This window comes from Pogoniulus pusillus, chromosome 23, assembly GCF_015220805.1.
Source record: "Pogoniulus pusillus isolate bPogPus1 chromosome 23, bPogPus1.pri, whole genome shotgun sequence".
Taxonomy (NCBI): Eukaryota; Metazoa; Chordata; class Aves; order Piciformes; family Lybiidae; genus Pogoniulus; species Pogoniulus pusillus.
Genome location: NC_087286.1, coordinates 17,441,247 through 17,466,460, shown reverse-complemented (window position 1 = coordinate 17,466,460; position 25,214 = coordinate 17,441,247). Strand labels below are relative to the sequence as shown.

Below are 25,214 nucleotides of genomic sequence, written 5' to 3'. Positions count from 1 at the left end.
GCCTCCTCCTGGCCGCCTGTTGCTAGGCAGGCCCGGACGCAGCTGCCGTGGTTTCCTGCCCGCTCGGAGGCGGCTGGTGGCGGGACGCAGCTCGGTGTCCCGCCTGCCCCTGCCATGGAGGGTGACAAGGTGAGGGGCCGCTCGGAAGCGGCCGCGGCTCTGAGGCGAGTCGGATGGAGCCCCGACAGCGCCAGAAGGGCGGCTCCGCCTCGCCCCTTCCTGTGGCTCCTAGCGGGGCCCTGCGGACGCGCCCGGGCCGGTGGCAGCGGTGCACGTCCACCGCTCCGCCTCCCCCAGCTCCCGACCCTTTAAGCTTACATTCTTCTGTGCCATCTGGCTGAAGCCGCTCGTGTGCCTTGGCGTTGATAAGCCAGGGCTGCGGTGGGGGCAAGGGCAGGCAACAGCCGTAGTGTTTCTTCTGCTAGCACTGAAAACCCCATGGCACTTCTCGGGCAATCCAAGTATCCTCCTTCTGCCAGCATGCAGCAGAAACGCACCCAAGCAGCGATAGGAAGGGAGCGATTAGAGGCCTTACCAGCCTGTTCTTTGTACACGAGAGGATGGGTGGTTCGTGCAAATAGCCAAAACTGTTAATGTTTCAGACTGTACATAAAATACATTTCATAACTTAGACTCCTGTAATCGCTAATTGATGGGGTTTGGTTCTTTAGGGATCCCACAGAACTTTTGCATTATATAATTTATGGAACGTTTATAGAGCTCCAAATTACAGGGAAGAGGAGCACACTGATGTGCTAGCATCAGGTACTGTGCTCCATAGTCACAGTGGCTGGGCAGGGTATGTGAAGAAAGCATTCAGGTATTATTTCAATAATGGAGATACACCAATAACCTCTTTACTGAAAAGAGGGGAGTTAGTGAATTGTGGTGGAAAGTTAAACTGACCCAAAATTTTCTGGGTGTAAGACTTGCCAAAGACCTTGAGGTTTTCATGCTAACAGCCACACTGTGTGTCCGTCTTCTATCAGATCTATCACTCATGCTGCTTGCCTCTCAAATAGGCAACTTATACTGGAAATAAGAAAGATACGTATTTAAAGGTATAAAATAAAGTACTCTGTCTTAAAAAATACAGAATCACACCATTCTGTCTGCACATTGATTTCTCAGTCTTGCTGTCTTTTGTGTTCTAGAGAAGAACCAAAGAAGATACCTGGAAAGCAGAAGAACTTAAGAAGCACCTCAGGGTGATTTGATTTTTATTTCTACTAGTTTTGATGTTAAGTTGCCTTATAGCTGTGGAATTTATTGACAGTATAAACATAGAAGGTGATTGCTTGTTCTGGTAGCTGCTCCTCCATAAGGGATCTATAATAAGGCTCTTTAAAGCTTTTTGGTATGCCAAATGCTTTGTATTGGCATCACTGAATATGTAGCTGCTGACTTCCTTAACCCAACTGAATGTTGTGGAATCTCTGTAGTCCCAGATGTATCCAGAGGCTGGCCCATTCAGCTGTTTCTAGCTACTCAAGTCAGATAAGATTACTCTACAGATGTCTGAGGCAAATGGACAAAATGTTGTGGTAATCACACAGCATGGAATGGGGGCTGATTTGCTGGCTATCCAAGTGCAAGTTACAGCCCTGCTTTATATCATAGAATGGTTTGAGTTGGAACAGACATTAATGATCATATTGTGCCAAAACCCCTGCCATGAGCAGAGACATCTCCTGCTGGGGCAGCTTGCTCAAAGCCTTGTGCAACCTGGCCTATTCTCTTTGAAACATGCTAATTATGTATTGTATTTTTTATCATCATCTATGATGTTTGTCATGCACTTTGATTACTTTATCTGTTGGTCAAACAGGACTTTTTACCATAAGTATAAGCAATGTTGGTAATTTTACAAAGTCAGCTGTGAAATATGTCAGCATTTTAATACAGTTTGGGAAGTAAAATTCATAGCTAGCAATTCACTGCTGTTGGTTTTTTTTTATATGAATATACTATATTAAAATAGATTGGTTTTGGGTTGTTTTGTTTTTTTAATTTCAGGCATCACAACCAGATAGTCAAAATGAAGACCAAAAGCACAACGAAAAGAAACTGCACAAAGAGAGGTCTTTTCATGACACAGGCACTCATAAACATGAACACAGAGACAGAGGAAAGAGTAAGGAAAGAATGAGAGAGAGGTTCAAGTCAGGTGAAAGAGACAGGGATAAAATGAGAGAGAGAGAAAGGGGAAATGAGCACCAGAGAGAAGGTGACCAAGAGAGACACAGAGATAAACATCGAGAGTCGAGTTTGCAGAAGGAGAGATACAGTGTACCAAAAGATAAAGACAGGGAGAGCAACAGAGAACGAGACAAAGCACATAAAAGACATGAGATGAAGAAAACAGATACACAAAATAATCTGAAGTCATTTGAAGGAGAAGATAAAGAACATCACAGAAGAAGAGAAAGCAGACATCACTGGGGTAAGTTGCTTTAAGCTGCTGTTGTACTTTGAAATATTTGATATTTGGAAAGACATACTCTGAAAGCTTAACCCCACCTGTACAGAGAGGATAAAGATCGGAAGGTGTGAGTACCTACTGAAAAGTGCATCTTTATGGAATCATGTGGTAACCTCGTTTTATTTGGGTGCTTGAAAAATTTTGGTTTACCTTCTGAAGAGAGGGTAAATGTCACTGGTTTTGTCAGTCGTTTGATAGGAAGAGGATAAGCACCTTCCTGCCTAGACATTCTCTACTGAATAATGCATTTGAATGTCCAAGTTGCAGGGTAACTGCTGAAGCTGCAGTTGAGAATGGAGAAGTTCATTAAGAGAGGAAAAGGAGTAACCAGCTTTGGAAAGAGAACTTTAACAGAGTATTAAGTTAATTTTGGAAAGCTCTTATCTTTTAGAAAACACAGACCACATAGATGTTCTTTTTCACATGATAGAGTTAATCATGTACAGAGTTTCAGTACAATAATATTTGCTCATTGATATATACATATGTTTTCTAGAGGAGGAAAAAATGAGAAGTGAAGCACGAGAAAGAAGGCATACAGAAAAGAAGGTAAAGGAATGCAAAGCAATGAAGTGTTTCATAATGGAATAAGATAAAATAGTAGAATAATGAGGAAACTGGATCAGACTCCAGTTCCCAAGAAACCCAAGAGATATATAGATTGTAAGATCTCCACAAAACACACAAGAAAATACATCTGATCCATTCTGTTTTGAGGAAAAAACTACTTCTTTCTTTAAGGTAAAAGTAAAACACCATTTGCATAGCAAACAGTGCTTTATTTTTGTGTGGCTACATCACAAATTTCCATCTGCTATTTATACCTTTATTACAAGCTTGTTGGTAAGTACACATCCTGTTTCATGTTTAACCACCTAGTAAACAAACACTAAATTTGTCTGTGAAAGAATTCATAGTCCAAAAAATTTTTCTGTGGGAAAATGCACAGCTTCAGAGAATAAGTACCAGGATCTCAGAAGATAAAATGATTTGAAACTTGCCACTGTAGCATATTAGAAAAAAAGGCTGTGTCATAACAAGTTAACCATGACACAACAATGTGCCCTTGTGGCCAAGAAGGTCAGTGAGATCTTGGGGTGTATTAGGAAGAATGTGTCCAGCAGATAAAGGAAAAGTTCTCCTTCCCCTCTACTCTGCCCTGGTGAGACCTCGTCTTGAATACTGCATTCAGTTTTGGGCTCCCCAGTTTCAGAGGGACAGGGATCTGCTTGAGAGGGTCCAGTGGAGGGCTATGAGGATGATGAGAGGACTGTAGGGCATGGCTTATGAGGAGAGGCTGAGGGACCTGGGGCTTTTTAGTCTGCAGAAGAGAAGACCGAGAGGAGATTTAATAAATGTTTATAAACATCTGAGGGCTGGCCAGGAGGGGGGGGACAGGCTCTGCTCACTGCTCCCTGGGATAGGACAAGGAACAATGGGTGTAAGTTGCAGCATAGGAGGTTCCACCTCGACACAAGGGGGAACTTCTTTACTGTAAGGGTCACAGAGCACTGGAACAGGCTTCCCGGAGAGATTGTGGAGTCTATTTCATGGGAGACTTTCAAGGCCTGTCTGGATGCATTCCTCTGTGATCTGTGCTAGATTGTGTGGTCCTGCTCTGGCAGGGGGGTTGGACTCAATGATCTCCTTGGGTCTCTTCCAACGCCTGTGATCCTGTGACATCTGTGTGGCAGAAAGACATCAGATACTTAGAAACCCATCATTACAATGGACAAAATTGGAGAGATCTGTGAAGATACAACAGTCCTGGAAAGCTTTGTAACTCTTTAATGTTATTTTTCTCTTTCCAGGATAATGGTGCCAAAAAGAGCATTGACAAATTTTTAGCCTACCAATGTGAAGAAGGTGAACGTGTACACAAGTTACAGAAAGATCAAGAGCTGGATAAAGAAAGAGAAAGAAGACACAGAGAAAAAAAAGAACATTCTGCTAGGCCAGGGAAAGAGAGAAGTCATAAACATTATGAAAAGCAGTTGGAAGAAAAACATAAATCAAAGAGATCTAAAGAGGGATCTTCCCATGGAGACAGAGAAGAGCAACCAGCAGAAGCTAATGAGAGATTAAAAAGTAGAGAAAATGAAAGAAGGAAGCGAAATCTAGGGGTTAGTTTTGTTAGGATGTTAAAACATTGTCTTACAACTTAATTTGATTGTTCATACATCATTGCTGATAAGGGCCCAAAATGTTTTTTTAACTCTTGTTAATAATGTACAAATATAAAAGTATCCTATCAAAAAGCTAGAATTTACTCTTTTGGGATTTCAGTGAAGGATAATACTCATATCTCTTCTTATTTCCTTTCTGAAATGCATTACAGGAAGGCATGCATCTAAATACTCCCAAATATTTAGTGTTTTCAGGAGAAGTGCTTATTATGAGTATAGCATGTGGGTATTCGTTTTCTTTGCTTACTACAGCTGTAAGGAGAAGATATTCTGAGGTTAGTTCATACACAGAACTTCTTACAAGCAATGACTGATAAAAAGTAGTATGTCTCAGAGATAATTCATTAGAAACCTTTCTTATTGTTTAATATCACTGCTACTAATACAGGTTCATATAGGTATTTGCATCTAGCCTTTATTACATATGAATATTGTGACTTCTTTTACAGAGCAGTGATTACAAAAAAGAGGATGGGATTGAAGAAGAAATGACCCATCAGCATGTAAGGTAAATTCAGAGATTTAAATGAGGCACTTGATGCCATTGTCTAGTTGACTGGATAGGGCTGGGGGATAGGTTGGACTGGATGATGTTCAAGGTCTCTTCCAACCTGTTTGATTCTATGATTCTATGATTATTATTTTACTAAGATTCAGTTACCACCAAAACAAGAAGCTCAGATTCTTGATCTCAGGAACCTAGGGTAAATCAATTTTTTTTTCCATAGATCCTGTGTACAATATCATAGCAATTAAAAAATACAACTCTGTGTTTGTTTTCCCTCTAAGAAGATTCATACTGAAATGTAGCCTTGTGGGTTTTTTCACTCGAGGATAGGAAAAGATGTTTTGCAGTCCTTGCACTTAGCCAGGGAGGCAGAAATGCTGGACATTGGCTATACAGTCAGGTAGATACATATGAGGTTCATGATACAGGACTATTTTATGTTGTTTATTTTAATGTAAATATATTTAGTCCCTGCTCTGAATGGTAGCTACAACATTCTATATATCTTTATATAGATTTGATCAATGAAGTTTAGTGTTTTATGTGAAGGGCAAAGGTGTCCAGGTCATCCTCAGTAGCATCAGTTAAATTTCAGGATGATATTTCTAAGTTTTATAAGTAGAATATATAAAATCTTAGAGAAATGGTCTATATAGTCTAGTTCTCTTGGCATTCTTTCATGCCTTAGTTATGTGAAATTCCTCTGCAGCTATCTGAAGTACCGCTCGTCAGGTATGTTGTCAGTCACAGGTTTCACTCAAATCCCAATTTAGTTTCCCAGCTAAACAGAAGACTGACAGTCTGGTTGCTGGGGATGCTGACAAACACAGTGAAGTCACTGACACTATTGCCTAGGTATTTCTGTTTCTTCAGCATGGGATAGATCACTTTAGCCACAGTGACTGATGAATCACGTGGCTGTTTCATTACTGTTCTGTATCACAAACAGACATCTATACAAATATTTGTAGCGGTATTTCAGTTTATTGGAAATTGTCAACTATTTCTTTTTCATTTCATGGAAAAAGGCCTGCTTTTTCTAAACCAAACAAACCTCTCCAGAAAACAAAACCAAAAGAAAACTAATGCTTTTTTCCTGAGTTAACAAATAAAATTCATGTTCTCTTTTTTTTCAGCAGGAATGTAAAAGATAATGGAAAATTCACTGAGAAAGAGGAAAAGGACACAAAACAAGAGGTAAAACTGTTTGGTTTTGGAACTTGGAACGTTGCATTTTCCTTGACATTAATAACAATTGGAATATGTGTTTCAATATAATGCCACTCTAGGATAAGACTTATGTGCATTTGTCTTCAGGTATCTCTTAACATCTTCTCCTGGATACAGAATTAGAAAATAGGTTGACACTGGTCAGGCCACACCTTGAGTGCTGTGTCCAGTTCTGGGCCCCTCAATTCAAGAGAGATGTTGAGATACTGGAACATGTCCAGAGAAGGGCAATGAAGCTGGTGAGAGGCCTGGAATACAGCCCTATGAGGAGAGGCTGAGGGAGCTGGAGGTGTGCAGCCTGGAGAAGAGGAGGCTCAGGGCAGGCTTCATTGCTGTCTACAACTACCTGAAGGGAGGTTGTAGCCAGGTGGGGTTGGTCTCTTCTGCCAGGCAAGCAGCAACAGAACAAGGAAACACAGTCTCAAGTTGTGCCAGGAGAGGTCTAGGCTGGATGTTAGGAGGAAGTTGTTGGCAGAGAGAGTGATTGGCATTGGAATGGGCTGCCCAGGGAGGTGGTGGAGGCACTGTCCCTTGACGTCTTCAAGAAAAGCCTGGCTGAGGCACTTAGTGTCATGGTCTGGTTGACTGGCTAGGGCTGGGTGCAAGGTTGGACTGGATGATCTCGAATGTCTTTTCCAACCTGGTTGATTCTATGATTCTGTGATTTTGGTAAGCATTGAAGGTACCCATCTATTCAACTGTATTTCGTCTCCTATGCTTGAAAAAATAATTCTCAAGGAGTGGGAAGAGTTTAGACATTTAATACACATAGACTAGACATGCAAACACAATAGGAGATTCAATGTTGATGAAATTATTTTTGTATAAAAACATTTTTTCCTATTGTATGCATGCCTGTTTTCCTAGTTCCATCATCTGCAGTATTTTATTAACCAATTAAGTCTCCCAGTATAACTGAAAATGCAGATTCTATGTCTTTCCAGGTAAACAATTGATCTTCCCAAGATAGGCTTCAGTTTTGTTTTGTCTTCCTGTGTTGTTTCACAAACCAGTAGTTATCACTCCTTCATATACTTATATTTCTAAACTCCTGTTTGCTTTAAAGTGTACAAAAAGGTGAGAAGTAACAACTATTTCTCTACCTTTATCCTAATATGTGGCTGATTTATTTTTCTTTTGTAAGACTTTTTAACAGTTTCATTTATTCTTCTTATTTAGGAAAAGAAAGATAAAAGCATCTATAATTCAAGCCTGGGATCTGATAACTTGTCAGTAAATTATGAAGATGATTTTGAAGTAAGTAAAATCATATAACTGTTCTTTTTGAAGTGATTCTGATGTATCACCAGAGTGATTATTCACAGGAGTAAAAATGACAAGATTTTACAGGTTTTTTACTTACTGTTTTTAGGTGATAGTGACCTTAACTTGGCTAACAGTAGATAAGGAGAAACTTCTCTTGATTAAAATTACTGCATAATCAAGGCTTCCTTATTTCTTCTTGTCAAAAAGTTATTTTGAAATGTCTTTCAGTCAGGGGATTTATAACCTTCTGTTTGAGACTTATTTTTGACAGCTTTGAAGTATCTTGAAAAGCTATTATACATCTGTAATCTCTCTTTATTAGTTTGTGATGGTTTGAGTGTTCTCTGTCCCCCCCCCCCCACTTTTTGAAATCACCCAGACTAGACTCAGCCAGCTCTGGAAATATGAATGAAGCTTATATTTACAGCTGGCACAATATGCAAGCAGATATTTACAGTATATACAGTTATAGACAGAAATATACAAGGTAAAAGGTAATACAGAAACACAACTCCTCTCCCAGAAACCTGAGTCCCCAGGAGGGGCTCTCAACCACCCCTTCACCTTCCCCCTACCCCTCTCAACCTTACCCCAGTCCCAAGGAAGAATAGAGGTTCAGCCAGGGGGTTAGGAAGCAAAGTGGATTAGTCCAAAGTGGAGGGTGAGGTTAGAGAGTAAGTAAGTTTTCATTTCTTTTTCCTATACATCTCAGCAAGCCTATGAGGGAAGTAGACATCACCACTGTTTTCCTTTCACAGCCTGTAATCAAATTCTTCTCACCAAAACATTCTAGCCTGCTTCAAACTAGCACAGTTATTGAAACTCTTATTACTTTCAAAGGACTATGAGGATGATTTTGAAGACGATGAAGATAACAGTGATGAAGAAGGAGATGCAGAAGAAAACCAAAGAGAGATTCCTTTTCCCAGAACATCAGAAATTGAAGAAATTCAAAAAGCAATTAGTGCAGAAAATGATAGAATTTGTACTTCACTGCCAAAGAAAACTGATGATGAAAAACAAGAACCAACCATGGGTATGCAAGTAGATACCAGTCTTTTCTATATTAAAGGTATGAGCAGCACTTACAACTTAAGAGTCAACAGGCCACTTTTTCTAGAAGGCTGCCTAGAGGCAGAAATCTGCTCCTCTGCATGAGTCATTGAGGTTTGTGGGTAAGTGCTGTAACTTTCACGTTGCTGAAGAATGATTCAGAGGCATTACTAATCACTTAAAATGTGAAGTATAACAATTTACAGACTGACATTTGGTATGTCTTATTTTGGTTAAGAAGAGGATATGAGAGTCTGGAATTTGAAAACTGGAGGAGTGCTGGAATGGTCTGGGGCTTCCAGTGACATTAACTTGCCTTTTTAAGCAAAGTCAAAGCCACTTCTCTGGGTGGGAAGACAAGAGGCATACTGATACTACTTAACTGTATAGCTCTATATCACTTTTAAAATGCAAGACTTTTCTTGTATTCTGATTTTCTATACTCTGTATTTTCTTGATCTGATACCTGTGAGTGCCAGATACACTTATTTAACTATGGCTGTGGTTCCCCTTTGCACTCCCCACTCCTGTGGACCGCAGTATAGGATCATAGTGCAAAAGCATCTCAAACAGTTTGCACTCAACTTTGTACAAAGTTAGCACAGTCACAGAAGAACTGCATGGAGTTGTTACATTAACAATGGATTTTTGATTAAGCAGTCATTGCAGATCAGAGCCACTATAATAGGAATTTCTTCTTGCAGAAGATGCATGCAATCATTATTTCATAATAAACAATAAAAGAGTTCAGTTAATGCCATCTATCTAATGAGCAGGATGAAATTCTAATACACAGCCAAGCTCTGGCCAGCCTGATCTAGGGTAGGGTGTCCCTGCCCATGGCAGAGGGGTTGGAACTAGATGATCCTTGTGGTCCCTTCCAACCCTGACTGATTCTGATTCAAAATTCTGAATTCTAGCACTTAGTGCTTTATTGTTAGTTACTTAGGGCTTTATTGTAGGCTACACAACACTCTCTTCTTAGAGAAAAATATTGACATAATTTGGTTAAAATGATTGTTGATCATTTTGGAAATTACTTATAGGAGTTTAAAAGCATTTAACAAATATTTTCTAAGAAGACAATCTTCTTCTGAGAAAGTGAAACATCCTTGGTCCTGGCTAGAATTTGGATGTTAAGGTTATTAGTTACCACCTATGTGGTAACTAATCTGACACCTATGTTACCTGTGTGGTAACAATATCTGACATCAGATACTGTATTTCTTCTATTAACTGTGGCTTCTGAAGCATCAGTTTTCAAGGTTTTATTTATCCATCCAAAGGCACCAGTGAAGCTTTTGTTGATGAGGTTCTCCACTAGATATAGTGGTGAATTCATATTTAGAGATGACCCACAGGAACCCTGGGGAGGGACTATTTACAAGGTCTTGTAATGACAGAGGGCTGGAGCACCTCTCCTACAAAGACAGGCTATGAGAATTGGGGCTCTGCAGCCTGGAGAAGAGAAGGCTTCGAGGAGACCTTGTAGTATCCAGTATCTGAAAGGGGCTTATAGGAGGGCTGGGGAGGGACTGTTTACAAGGTCTTGTAATGACAGGACAAGGAGTAATGGGTTTAAACTGGAAGAGGGGAGATCCAAACTAGACATTAGGAAAAGGTTCTTTAGAGTGAGGGTGATGAGATACTGGCACAGGTTGTCCAGGGAGGTTGTGGCTGACAGAATCACAGAATTTGATCTGTGATCTGTGATTCTGTCATCCACAGCCTCCCTGAAGGTGTTCAAGGCCAATTTGGATGAGTCCTTGAGCAACCTGTTCTAGTTAGAGGTGTCCCTGCCTATGGCAGGTGATTGGAACTGTATGACCCTTGAAGTCCCTTCCAACCTAAACCATTCTATGATTAGAGGTGTTGCAGGCACATGGTGCAGTCTGTCTGAATTGGATGTGATTTTCAGAATTGGCTATAGAGCATTTTACTGTACACAAGGGAGCAAGGGAGCTGCTCTTAGGAGGAGAAAGAAGGAGGCACTTTGTACATCATAGTCTTCTAAAATAAAGATGACAATGGTCAGTCATTTGGAAATGGACCACAGTAATGGAATGATGCTAGTCTGTTACTGAAGCTTATTTCACTGAAAACTGTGCTAAAGCACTGTTGCATGATGTGCTATTAGTAACTTCTAGTGGCTGTGTTGTATCTAATCTGTTGCTTTTCCTGCATGTAAAATGTGCATGATAACACTAACAATGTTTTATAATACCACAGAAAGGCAACACCCTTCTGTCAAGAACTCTTTTTGTGGGATATTCATGGATTTTCAAATGGCAAACCAACGGCAAATTAGCCGAATTCTGGCTAGTAAACAGAAGTAAGTATACTTCAAATAACCCACCCAAATTTGCAACTCACTATGTAAGATGCATTTGTTTTCATTATATTTGAAATATGTGAAGCTTAGAAACTTGAGGCTTTAAGAATCAAGTATTATTTTCTGAGCTAATTAGTTCTTAAGTAAATATGTTACAGCCTTATCTCAAGGGAGGCTGTAGCCAGGTGGGAGTTGGTCTTTTCTCCCAGGCAACCAGCAAAAGAACAAGGGGACACAGTCTCAAGTTGTGCCAGGGGAAGTATAGGCTGGATGTTAGGAGGAAGTTCTTCACAGAGAAAGTGGTTGGCATTGGAATGGGCTGCCCAGGGAGGTGGTGGAGTCACCATCCCTGGAGGTGTTCAAGAAAAGCCTGGATGAGGCACTTAGTGTCACGGTCTAGTTGACTGGCTAGGGCTGGGTGCTAGGTTGGACTGGATGAGCTTGGAGGTCTCTTCCAACCTGGTTGATTTTGTGCTTCTCTCTTTCTGTAGAAAACGGAGTTCGGAACTTCTCCCACTGATTGATCTGGACTTCTCAGTTAGTTTTCCTCTGTTGGATTTGCCTCCTGTAAATGAATATGACATGTATATCAGGAATTTTGGGAAGATGAACACTAAGCAGGTGGGTAGCAAAGATGTGGTAATACTTACATCCTAAAAGTGCTGATTCTTCTTCTGGAAAAATAATTTTCCTTATAAAAGAAAGTTACTAAACTTAATAGGTCAGTAAAATAATAAATTGGTATTTTTTTATCTCTAAGCCTTAATTACCATAAAGCAGTGATACAAAAATGTTTTGGTCAACCAAACTGCTACCAGAGAACTCTCTGGTGTTCCTTCCCCGTTTTCTAAATGACTCTTTGCATGTCTCTGAGTCACTGTGCCAAGTGTGCTGGATTTGGTGTTTATGCATCATGTAAGACCTTCTGTGTAGGTCTTTGCCAATAGGTCTGGCATTCTTGTGTGAAATGTAAGATGTGTGTGCACAAAATAGTGACACTGTGTCAGTATGCTTAGGTCTGGACTTACAAACAGCTGTCATTTGTAGCTGTGTCACCCATATATTGGTCACTTTGTCACCCATATATTGATCACTTTATCTTTCTGTTTTAGGCATATGTTCAGTGTAACGAGGACAATCTTGAGAGAGATGTTCAGACTGAGGAAATTGAGACGTTGGATAAATGGACGCAGCATCCAGGAGAGGGCGCCCTTGTGTCTGGAGGTGAAAAGCACTTTAATCATACTCACAGATGTATTCATGTAAACTTTTATGCCCTTCAAGTCTCAGAATTTGTAATGTGGCAGGCAGGAGTGATAACAAACTGTCACAGTCATTATGAATGCCTTGTGGAAGGGTGGAGAATAAGGGACAGAAAGTTTCTTGCTTCTGGGTTGCTGTTTCTGTGGGCAGCAGATCCTATTCTCTGAAGAGAAGTTGGTTCCTGCCCTCTTCTCTTGCCTACAAATGACATTGATCTTATGTTTTTCCTAAATTACTCCTTTTTGAAGCTTCAAGTTTGATTTTTGGTTTTTGTTTTCGCTTAGGTTCTGTGAACAACCAGGTTATGTCAGTGAATGGAAATCTAACACCTAAAATTGATTCACAAAGATTAGCAAATTTCCTCCAGTCTGCTTGCCAGGTACATTGTGCTTGATATCCCTTCTGGGTACTGTGCATAAATACACAGTGTAATAGATCATTTGCTGTACCTGTTCTGACTGATTTGAAGAAATTACTTCAGTAGTACTCATTATCAGTGAGCTTCATCTCTCTGCAAAGGAATGGAACCAGGACTGTGCAACTTCGATGTCTATAAAGCTTTATTTCCAAAGATATACAATGAATAGGAGAGCTGATAATGGTTTATTAAATTAATCCACATGCTTTAGAAAGCTACAAATAGCAAAGCTAAAAGATAAGACAACCCTTATATCTCTATAAATGTAATTATGTTTGAAAGGTGATTGCTGTCTTGCTAGAGGAAGATCAAGCTGCAACACAACCCGGGTGGAAACCAAGATCTCGGCAAACCAGTCTGTCTATTAGTGATAGCTGTTTCCAGTTAAATACTAACCAGCCATTCCTCCATGGTAAGGGAACTTTGTTCTACTCCTTCTAGTACATAGTGTAAGCTATTCTTTCTCACGTGAAATACAATGCTCCTTGTCATGACTCAAGTCGGAGCAGCACGTACCAGGATATATAGATGTTGTAAAGCCCAATTGTAATTGCATTAATCTTGCTGTAACGCCGCACAAATTGGTGTCACATAGGGAGCATCAAAGCCACCATAAAACACAAGTTAGCACGATGTAGGGGTTCCCTGGATGTAATTTCTTGCTCCTGTAGTTGAAGGCCATCCCAAGGAGTGTAACTCTGTTTAAGCTTTGTGCTGGCAGTCAGGCCACAGTTGCAAATAAAACAAGGTTATTGAGCAGGGAGGATACAGCCTGATACATTTGAACTGCAGTTAAATCTTCTCCATATAAGCAGTAGATGTTTGGATGAAAACTGGAATTCAAAATAAAACATCTGCAATTATGCTAGAAAGACCTATTATAACACAAACCCATGTGTACTCTAACCTGAACACGGAATGAACCAGAAAAATCCTGGCCTGTGCTGCTTGCTGTTTGAGACTTAGCTTTACTTTCTGTGTATATACTGATGTTAGATCAGAGTGACTTGTTTATGCCCAGCACAATTATTCTATTAACTTCCTGGCTTTCTTCCATTTTCGTTCTTTACTTATTTTTTAAGTTTTTGGATTCCTTCTCTGATCTTTCTCTTTTTCCTGTAGTGTCAAAAGCAACACACTGTTAATAGACATATTCTGCACAGTTACATCTTAGCTTCTTTGGTTGTTGCTATAGCAGCTGAATATGATTTTTCATCTGCACTGAGTTTACTTTATTATTTACTGCTTTTGTATCTTGATTCTCTTTAAAAAAACCATTTAGACCGAAAAGTATCCTGCCTGTATGTCTCTCAAGTTCAGAGGCAGACACTGCTTTCTGTTCATGGATTACCTGAGAAGGCAGGTGTTGACTTACTCAACAAAAAGAGCATCATCTGTGTTTGGAACATCTGGCAGCCCTCCAGTCCTCAGAAAGTTTTAATATGTGACTCAGAGGTATGTTTTACTAATGTTGTGTATTTGCCCATTGAATAAAAGGTGTTACTACCTGTGCTTTTCTCTTCTGAGAAACACTTTGGAGCCAAACATATTTCTCATTCCACTTTGTGCTCCAGAACTTGTGTAGCGATGGTCATGGTGTTCCATTGTTTCTTGTTTCTAAACTTTGACTCTACTTTATGGTTGAAGAGTGAATGAAAGTAAAACAACTGGCTGAGATGGTGTTAGGACTTCTCTGTCCATCTCTATCTTACAGTTGAATCACTGCCTTCAGCTTTGTGGCAGTAGATGCATATTATACAACAACTGTCTTGAAGTGAAGGCCTAATGAAAGTCTTGTATCCTGCTTCCCTTATAAATTGTCCTTCTCCTGCAAACAGCTGTAGGCTGCCTTTTCTGTTCAGGAAGAACAAACATATTTCAGGTTGATCAAATCATTTGCCTTTGGAATAACATCAACCATGCATATTTTTACTACATAACAGGTGATTTGTTGCTGTTTTAGTCCCAGTAAAACACCATTAGTTTTTGCTGGAACAGTAGATGGCTCATTGTTGGTGTGGGATCTTCGAGAAGACTCAAGAATGCATCCTCATGTGATGATGAATGAAAGTGACTGGGCATTTAGAGTTCCAACATTTTCCACTGGTTAGTATCAGACATGCTCATTAGGCATTTCTTGGGCAATGAAACAATTCCACTGCCAATTCTTCTAAGAACAGTCTGTCTCTGTAGCGTAGTTTTAGCCAGTTCAGAGATCATATTTAGTCTAGTAGAAAACGTTGTAAAGTAGTCATGTAAAAGTCATCATTAGCTGTTGCTGATGAACTTTGAGTTGGTTTAGTAGATCAAAGATGCTTAGTTTTCTGTTGCTAGCAGTCAAATGTATGTATACATTTGTGCCATATTCTAGTTGATTGGGCAGGGCTGGATGCTAGGTTGGACTGGATGATCTTGGAGGTCACTTCCAACCTGCTTTATTCTATGATTTCTATATGTATATACATACAGTTTCACATTCTTGTTTACATAAGTAAGCAGGTTTTAATGCTGTATACTTAGGAGGCTTTATGCATTAGACTTAACTGAGATTAAGCTCAGTAGACAGGGCAAGTCTAGAAATCAAGAGTATTTGACAAAGAATGCATATTGAAATGGCTCCAAATAAACATTTCTTTTTAAAATGTTAATAAAGGTTTGGAGTTTCTATTTTATTTGCTTCAGTTGTTGTTTGGTTTTTTTTTTTTTTTTGGTATTTCTTTCAGGATAGTTACTTTCTATTAGTAGTAATTTTTCTTCAGGTTCATCTTTTGCGTAGTAAGGAGCAATTTATTTTTACCTGTTGTTTATGGAACTTGAAATAAACCTAATTCTTTTCATGGTAACACTGAAATGTCAGATTTTAATGAAATGTCTGGTACAGTGGCATAAATGGTGCAGCAGTCCTTTGGAAAATGAGAAGTGCATACAAGTAGTGAAACATTGATTTATTTAGTAGCATTTTGTTAATTTAGGACACAGTTTGCAGTTGTGTATTTAAGGCTTCTACAAAGCAATTCTTTATGAAGTTCATTGCTTGCCATAGTTTCTTTGCAATCATCATTCTTCCATAAGCTGAAAAATAATGAGGGTTTTATTTGTTTTGTTGAAAATAGTGCAGTGTTTAACTTTCATTGTCCTTAATTACAGATGGCATTCTAAACTCAGTAAACCACACCTCTCCTATACTAGCAGTGGAACCTGTCTCAACCTCCTCTCTCTACGCTGATTGGAATTATGGCCTCTCCAGTCTCTCTGATCAGCAGGGTATGTAAATTCTTCTTCAAAGCATCAGTACATACATCTTTAAGTATCAGTACATACATCTTTAAGTATCAGTACACACATCTTTAAGTATCTGGTGAAATAAAGACAGCAAAAATCCACTTTATAATTCTCTTCTGTCCTGAAGATTTCTGTAGTGTCAACTGACCAAACCATTTATTTCCTACTCTCATTTTAATTTAACATTCATTCAGTGCAGCTTCCTATCAGATATGGGGACATAATTGGGATAATGTCTGTTTTCCAGACATTATTTTTTTAATTCCATGATGAAACAATTATCATTCAAAAACTGCCTTTGGAGAAGTTTTAGTTCTTCTATAATGTTTTAAAAAACCCAACTCTCTAATCATTGGAGCAACTTACTTATAGCTGAAAGTGCTTAAAATGAGAAAATATTCTTGATAGTTCTTCCTGTGCCTTTTGCCTGATTTTTTTTAATGACTGATCTTTGCAAAGAAACTTTAATGGTCATGCCCAAAATGTGGCTAGGGGAGACATCTTTACCTCCATTTTCACTTTGAAATCAGGTATGTGGAAAGAAATGTGCTGCCTAATTCAGGGCTGACCAAAAATCAAAGCATGGTGTTAAAAAAGCATTGTCCAAATGCCTCTGAAACACTGACAGGTTTGGGGTATTGACTGCATCACTTCTTCCACTGTTTGACCACCCTCTCTGTAAAGGTTTCATGTGTGTTTCTTTGATACAATTTGGACACTTTCCCTTTGTATGTATCTGAGACAATCATGGAAGTTTTGGAGAATGTGTTAAGCTTGGAAATATTTCAGGTCTCTTGATACTGTTCAGGATGCAAGTCAGAGTATGAGTATAAATTGCTACTGTTTGTTCCATAGATATGTCAGGCCCTCCCTTTCAGATAGCATCAATGGATGAGAATGGAATCCTCAATATGTGGGTGAGTAGTGCATAGGAGGAAGTTCTTTACAGAGAGAGTGATTTGCCATTGGAATGGGCTGCCCAGGGAGGTGGTGGAGTTGCTGTCCCTGGAGAAAAGCCTGGATGAGGCACTTTGTGACATGGTCTGGTTGACTGAATAGGGCTGGGTGATAGGTCCTGTATCACTGGTTGAGTCTCTTAAAGCTCTAAGTAACTTTAGTAGCCACAGATTGAGAACAAATGACCTACCCTTTCTATGCCTTTAGTAGTGAAAAGCCCACAAGGCCTATTTGGTGGGTTAAGGTTTCTTTCATCCCCAACCAAACCAACAAAATGCCAGCTAATGAGTGCAGCTTCCCAACAGGAAACATCCAGCAGGCATGTGAAGCTATTTTCAGCGTTGCAGACATTGACAGGGCACAGAGGATCCACCTGCAATGATTGTGATGTTAGACCTACTCACCTAAAGGTTCCTTTAGAGCTGTGTCATACATTTTTGTAACTAGTTAAAAACTTTAAAGTCTCCTAGAATTTTACTGCTTACTCATGTCAAATATTGGCTTTTCAGGTAGTGGTGGAGTTGCAAAAAGTGGATTTAGCTGGTTCACAGACTGATTTAGGTGAGTATATGGGAGGCAGAATAAAGTGCTTGAGTTTGGAGATGAAGTTAGAAGAAAGAAGAAGACAGAAGAAGAATCAGTGAAGACAGAAGTATAAGAAATGACTGAGAAAAAGAATAATTTTGAAGAGGACACATATCAGATGTTTGGGAGTGTTTGTTAAGTGGCTGTTTGGGAGTGTTTATTAAGTAGCATGAGAATTATTTTGACTGCTATCTGAATGTGATCTACTAATTTAGTATTGGTAATTGCCACCAGACAACCACAATAGTTTGGGTTGGTTTTTTTTTAAGAATATGAGCTTTTATGTCCTTCTTGATCCTCCTTTTTTATGTCTAGTTTTAACCAAATCTCTTACAGTACTTTGCAGCCTATATCTCCATTTTGGTAATTGTTCTGAAAGTTTTCTTTTGGGTAAGGTTTATTTGATTTCTGTCAAAGACTCTTCAGATTTGAATTCTGAAGTAAATTATTCTAGATGATGTAAGGTTCTTATATATCATAGAGTGGATTAGGCTGGAAGGGACCTTAGAAATCATCTACTGCAACCTCCCCACCGTTAGCAGGGGTCCCTCTCAGCTAGACTCAGCTGATCAAGGACTCGTCCAACCTGGCCTTGAACACCATTAGGGAGGAGGCATCCCCAGCCTGTCTGAGCAGCCTGTTCCAGAGTCTTACTACCCTCATACTGAAGAACTTCTTCTTAAGATCCAGTCTAAACCTACTCTCCCAAACACTATTTCTACAAGAAACAATTTAATTATGAAATACCTTTTAACTTATTAGCTTAGGTTTTAATTTCATGATAGCACTTTCTTAATGCAAGTTTTTTACATCAATTTAACAATTATTTTATGCAATTATAGGTTTAATTCCTGGAGGGAAAGTGAAGCTAGTGCATAGCTCTACTATGGAATTGAGTAACAGGTAAGAAAACAGGAGCGTTTTATATGTGTATCTCACAAAACTTCCTTTACCTATACTTTATTAATTTATTATTCTTGTATTTAACAATATTTTCATAACTTGTTTGGAGCTTTTTATAATGTGCACTTCTTCTTAGAGTTAATCCTAGACAGTTTTGATCAGAGGGCTGGAGTGGGCTGCCCAGGGAGGTGGTGGAGTCACTGTCCCTGAAGGTGTTCAAGAAAGCCTGGATGAGGCACTTAGTGCCATGGTCTAGTTGACTGGCTAGGGCTGGGTGCTAGGTTGGACTGGATGATCTTGGAGGTCTCTTCCAACCTGGTTGATTCTATGATTCTATGATTCCTATGAGGACAGACGAAAAGAGTTGGGGCTGTTCAGGCTGGAGAAGAGGAGGCTCCGAGGTGGCCTTTCAGTATCTGAAGAAGGGCTACAAAAAAGCTGGAGAAGGACTTTTGAGAATATCAGGGAGTGACAGGACTGGGGGGAATGGAGAAAAGCTGGAGATGGGTAGGTTCAGGCTGGATGTGAGGAGGAAGTTGTTCAGCATAAGCGTGGCTGAGAGGCTGGAATGGGTTGTCCAGGGATGTGGTTGAGGTCCAGTCCCTGGAGGTGTTTAAGGCCAGGCTGGATGGGGCTCTGGGCAGCCTGATCTAGGGTAGGGTGTCTGTGCTCATGTCATGGGAGTTGGAACTGGCTGATCCTTGTGGTCCCTTCCAACCCTGACTGATTCTATGAATTTAGATGAAGAGTTTCTGAATGTGCTTAGCTTACAAAGGCAACTTCCTGTACTTATCTTTTCCCTTTATGTTGTTTTCAGCCTCTTCCCAAAGGATGTGCGCCAGAGAATGCCCCAGACACTCACTCTTAAATTTCTGCCTTCTAATCCTAATCATTTCATTGTTGGAACAAACATTGTGAGTAATGTGCTAAAATTAATCTCCTTGTTATTTTTGGTTTTAGAAGCTGCCCCATTTACTCATCATTTTTACCAGTAGACTTATGACTATGATAAAAATCCATTAGCTATGAAGGATTTTTAAAGGCATCAGCTCTGAGAATTGTGGCTTTTTTTTATTCTTCTAATACTGATAACTCAAATTTTGTTATGTTTTGATGAATTTTTTTTCTTCATGTTGATAGGGGCTGGTAGGCCACAGGACAAGACATGACTTGAAGGTTTTTCCAAAGCTATTCAGACCTCAAGAAAGTGGACTGAGATCAGTAAGCGTCACCGCCATTGATTTCTTCCCTTTTGGAAAACCACTCTTTTTGGTATGAAAACACTTAAATATGGTACAAGATTTGTATCTTAACCACTTGGTGAGGAAGGATGTCAGATTTGCTGTATTCAACTAGATAGGATAGTTGCTTTGCCTCACTAATTCCAGTCTGCCATGAAGGGTGACAACAAATCTTGTGCTCAAAGGAACAAATGACTCTTACTTCAGCCTCTTAACTTACTCTGTGTTTACACTGAAATTCATCTCTGCAGTTAGGTCTTCTCCTGCTAGTGAAGCCTCAGCTGTTTCTCTGAGTATATTTGTCCTTGATTCTTTCTCAAAGATGCTTTCTTTCTAATTTTGCTATGATTTACACAGCTTGGTTGGAATGGCTTAAGGTGTGTGTTTGGTAACAGTGTGCATATTTTGTGTCGCCTTTACACAGGCAGAACTTTTTCTTTCTTTGTGTGGATACCCCTTGATGTTCCTACCTTTTACCCAGAAGCTTTTGTTTAGAGTGATACTGGCTTCCGAATGTTTGTATCTGTAGAGTCTTTTTCAATATAAGAACAATTTGCAGAGTCATGGTAAAGAGTCATAAAATTACTACCTATTGCAGAAGTGGCTCTTGGTAGTAAGAATATTTTATGATTTCATAGCATATTTTCTTTTGTACTTGGGTTAGAGCAAACTTGTGGGTGTTATACTAGCCAGGAGAAAGGTTGGAAGAAGATATCTGGAAGTAGTGACATCTGCCTGTCTTTGGATTTAGTTGTTTATCATGAATCCAGCAGTATGCACTTGCAGCCCAGAGAGCAAACCAGATCTTGGGCTGCATCAGAAGTGTGGCCAGCAGGTGAAAGGAGATGATTCTCCCCCTCTACTCTGCTCTGGTGAGATTCCACCCGGAGTACTGCAGCCAATTCTGGAGCCTCCATTACAAGAAGGATATGGAGATGCTGGAGCATGTCCAGAGAAGGGCCAGGAGGATGCTCAGAGGGCTGGAGCACCTCTCCTGTGAGGATGGACTGAAAGAGTTGGGGCTGTGCAGTCTGGAGAAGAGAAGACTCCGAGGTGACCTTCTTGTGGCCTTTCAGTATCTGAAGGGGGCCTACAAAAAAGCTGGAGAAGGACTTTTCAGACTCTCAGGGAGTGCCAGGACTAGGGGGAATGGAGCAAAGCTGGAGATGGGTAGGTTCAGAGTGGACGTGAGGAGGAAGTTGTTGAGCATGAGAGTGGTGAGAGGCTGGAATGGGTTGCCCAGGAAGGTTGTTGAGGCCCTATCCTTGGAGGTGTTTAAAGCCAGGCTGGATGGTGCTCTGGGCAGCCTGATCTAGGGTAGGGTGTCTGTGCCCATGTCAGGGGGGTTAGAACTGGCTGACCCTTGTGGTCCCTTCCAACCCTGACTAATTGTATGATTCTATTCTAATCATTTTACTATCATGATATTGTTAAGCACAGCCTGTCCTCCTGAAAGCTACTCCTGGTTTGACAGGTTATGTGTGTCACTAAGTAACCATCTGAACTATCTTTAGGCTCTGACCTTTCTCCAGTTCACTCTACTGTCAGGCTTTGCTGGATCACAGTGTTAGTGAAGCTGATAGTTCAGAACTTTTGGGGTTTTTAAATAGGAAATTAAGGCTTCAACCCAGGATTAGATGAGATTAGATTACTCTTCACACTCTTCAGAATTGTTTAGGCTGGAAGAGAACTTTAAGATCTTTGAGTCCAGCCATCAAACCTGCACTGCCAAGCACTAAACCAAGGCCCTCAGCATCATATCTCCATGGCTTTGAAACCCCTGCCCTGGGCAGCCTGGGTCAGGCTTTGACAAGCCTTTTGGGAGAGAAATTGTTCCTCATGGCCAACCTAAACTGGAGGTTTAGGCCAGGAGGGTTACAGCCTGGTTTTTATTCCTCCCCACACCAATGGACACGATATGTTTTGTTTGGAGGGCTGAGTTTATTACCAAGGAGACAAAACCCAAAGGGTGTAATTTCTTTGTTCTAAGGACACCAGCATGCTAAGATGCTCTAGGATGCTCACTACAGAGGTACTGCTTTTGAACTCAAAATGACAATAGAAGTAAAAATTCAAAGGGTCCCTAGGGTGAGATGTGAGAGAGATGTGCCACTTGACTCAGATAAGTGTTTTTATTAATATGCTTGATATTCTCAAGAATCAAACTGCAGCTTTTATCTTGCTTAGTCTCTTTTGTTCCTGGCAAGTATTTTTGGGTTTTCATCTGATACAGGTTGGCTGTTCAGATGGAAGCATTAGATTACACCAGATGACATCAGAGTATCCACTCATGCAGTGGAATGACAGCACAAAGGGGCAGCCAGTTATTGCCCTGCAGTGGGCTTTAACCAGACCTGCTGTGTTTTTTGTCCTGGATGCATCATCAAATATTTACATTTGGGACCTCCTGGAAAATGATCTGCTGCCTGTGGCAAAGCAGCCTATTCCATCAGAGAAGTAAGTACCTTACATTTCTCTCTTCTAAATAAAATATTAATATTATGATACTTTAAATTGTAAATAAAGTTTGGGTGGGGTTATTTGCTTCAGTGATCGTAAGCATTTGCTTTTCTAACTGTACTTTTTCAACTGTTGGATGTGTGGAAATAGACTATAATGAGCTAAGTTTTAGTTTACCCTTCTATATTATTTTATACAGTTTGATAAAGGAGAAATAATGTAAGTATAAGTAGAAGTTAGGCTCCATGTGCAGCCCAGACAGCCAACTGTGTGCTGGGCTGCAGCAAGAGCAGCATGGCCAGCAGGGCAAGGGAGGGGATTCTGCCCCTTTAATCTGTTTTCCTAAGACCCCACCTGGCATACTGTGTGCAGTTCTGGAGCCCTGAACACAAGAAGGACATGGAACTGTTGGAGTGAGTCCAGAGGAGGGCCATGAAAATGGTCAGAGGGCTGGAGCAGCTCTGCTATGAGGACAGGCTGAGAGAGTTGGGGCTTTTCAGCCTGGAGAAAAGAAGGCTTTGAGAAGACCTGTCCAGTTCTGGGCCTCTCAATTCAAGAGAGATGCTGAGATACTGCAATGTGTCTAGAGAAGGGTGACAAAGCTGGTGAGGGGCCTGGAACACAAACCCTATGAGGAGAGATTGAGGGAGCTGGGGGTATGCAACCTGCAGAAGAGGAGGCTCAGGGCAGAGCTCATTGCTGTCTACAACTCCCTGAAGGGAGGCTGTAGCCAGGTGGAGTTGGTCTCTTCTGCCAGGCAAGCAGCAATAGAACAAGGGGACACAGTCTCAAGTTGTGCCGGGGAGGTCTAGGCTGGATGTTAGGAGGAAGTTGTTGGCAGAGAGAGTGATTGGCATTGGAATGGGCTGCCCAGGGGGGTGGTGGAGTCACCATCCCTGGAGGTATTCAAAAACAGACTGGCTGAGGCACTTAGTGCCATGGTCTAGTTGACTGGCTAGGGCTGGGTGCTAGGTTGGACTGGATGAGCTTGGAGGTCTCTTCCAACCTGTTTGATTTTGTTGTTCTATTTAGTTAACTATAACCTGTTAAAAACATTTGAAAATCTCCATTTCTGTTAATTTGCCCTCGATTTTAAAATTGCTCTGCTCTTTTTCTTTCAGCATTCTAAGCATGGCTCTGTTGGGAGAACCAGAAAAAACAAATGGGTTGTTAGGCATTGTGCTGGCCAAGGAATCTGGGCAGATGGACATTCAGTACGTTAAGAAGAAGTGGGCAGTACCTCAGCCTGATGAATCTGAGAAGCTGCATTCGATTTTATTGCAGTCTGTTTAGAAGCAGTGCCTCTGTCTGGCTGTAACAAGTTAGTGCAAAACAGTTCCATTCTTTCCCACTGCACTTAGATCTGACATTTGAATTTGTACAGTAACTTGTATATATGTTAAAGATCAGCAACAGACTGTTTCAGTTCTATGTTTTACCTTTAAAAGGCCAGAACCAAATGTAGCATTGTTGTACTGAAGAAGATGATGGATTGTATTTCATTATGTAAAGTACTCTGGATGTAGATATAGTTTGTTAAAAATACTGAAGATATATTCCTATAAATTACACTGCTGTTGGTTTTTGTTCTGTTCTGAAGTGATGGCAAGCCTTTGGTGAGCATTAGGTTGTGCCTTTATATAAGGAACCTGAATGGATGGAGACTTCTCTCTGGGCCATTTCCATCCTAGGTAAGGCTCTCTGTGAGAGAGAATCCAAATTTACATCACACAAAATGGCTTAGGTTGGAAGGGACCTAAGAGATCATCTCCTCCAACCTCCCCACCATGGGCAGGGACATCTCTCAACTAGACTTGGCTGCTGAAGACTTCATCCAGCCTGGCCTTGAACACCCCCAGGGTGTTCCTCAACCCACTAGGCTGCCCACAACCTCCATGGGCAGCCTAGTCCAGAGTCTCACCACCCTGGTACAGAAGAACTTCTTCTGTGACCCAGTCTAAACCTACTGTCCCTCAGCTTAAAACCATTCCCTCTTGTCCTGCTGCTATCTTACTTTGCAAAAGGAGTCCTTAAGCTGTGCACTGCCTGTTTGGATCCAACTATGCAAACAATGTGCTTGTGAGATTTTCTGAAATTCCAAATCCTTGGGAATTTCTCATATAAACCAGAAAACGCTGACCTGTTTAACCCTGCAGATAATTTCCAAAGCTTTTGTAATGAGAAGTATAGCTGGCTACATTACTCATTTTTTTTGTGCTATTGATGAAGTTTGTACCCAGACCAAGCATTGAAAACGTCTTTAAATTCAATAAGAAACTGTCAGGTAGAAAGTCATACAGAAAACAATGAGTGAGCACGGATTTGAAGGGGAAAAATACAACTGGAAGATAATGTGGTTAGAATTTATGTATATAAATATATTTTTGATATATATACTGAAGATAAAGACCATCTCCTCCTGAACCAGATGAAAGTAAGTTGTAAATTCAAATGAACTAGTTGTAAACGTTTGCTTTGTAAAGTGAACAAACTCAAAGTGGCCACAGGGTGGCGCCAACTCACAGCAGTTAACAACTCTACCTCGGTGATGAACCTGTTGCAGTCTACCGCACATTGACCTCTCCTCAGAAGCAGCGGCTGTAATCCAGACAGCTCGAAGTGGCAGAGAGAGACCATTTTTGCTGTCCTAACTTGCTAATCAGCCATATAATTTATTTTTATATGCATAAATAAAGTTTCTCAAAGTGGATGAGTAAAATACAAAATGCATCTGGAAAATCTAGCTGCCATTTGTCTGTTCTCTGCTTCCCTCTCTAACATTCTCCTTTCCTCCCCTCTCCCCTTTCCTCTGAAAACAAGGGTTTTTTGTGTCAGAACTCAGTGCTTGAAGTCAGCAAGAAGCACTGGCTCTTGTTGGCCCAACTGAGCTGGAAGTGGGACAGTTATCATTCTGCTGAATAGCTGACAAATGGGACAAGAATGGGAACAGGACTCCAGCATGAGATTTATTCCACTATAGATCTCTCCACAAGGGACAAATCTCACTGCAAAGAATGGTGTGAGGATAGTTGTGGTGGTGCCTTTGTA

General features: G+C 40.5%; 1 protein-coding gene across 1 annotated transcript; it reads left to right on the top strand.

Annotated features, from left to right (window-relative positions):
• On the top strand, positions 1-24,909 carry DYNC2I1 (dynein 2 intermediate chain 1). Its single transcript, XM_064162801.1, has 24 exons — positions 1-129; positions 1,155-1,208; positions 2,017-2,443; positions 2,979-3,031; positions 4,294-4,605; positions 5,118-5,176; positions 6,316-6,373; positions 7,586-7,663; positions 8,513-8,708; positions 10,955-11,057; positions 11,549-11,678; positions 12,170-12,281; positions 12,605-12,699; positions 13,021-13,150; positions 14,021-14,193; positions 14,682-14,844; positions 15,886-16,002; positions 16,876-16,937; positions 17,487-17,538; positions 18,405-18,465; positions 19,283-19,379; positions 19,606-19,737; positions 21,940-22,163; positions 23,288-24,909. The coding sequence occupies exons 1-24, from the start codon at positions 115-117 to the stop codon at positions 23,457-23,459; spliced, it is 3,075 nt and encodes a 1,024-aa protein (XP_064018871.1). The 5' UTR covers positions 1-114; the 3' UTR covers positions 23,460-24,909.
• The last annotated feature ends 305 nt before the right edge of the window (positions 24,910-25,214 follow it).

Excerpts from the sequence above, each read along its gene's own strand:
- DYNC2I1 (XM_064162801.1), top strand. Across the intron at positions 6,374-7,585 it reads AAAAGGACACAAAACAAGAG|GAAAAGAAAGATAAAAGCAT; the intron begins GTAAAACTGTTT and ends CTTCTTATTTAG. Across the intron at positions 14,845-15,885 it reads AGTTCCAACATTTTCCACTG|ATGGCATTCTAAACTCAGTA; the intron begins GTTAGTATCAGA and ends CCTTAATTACAG.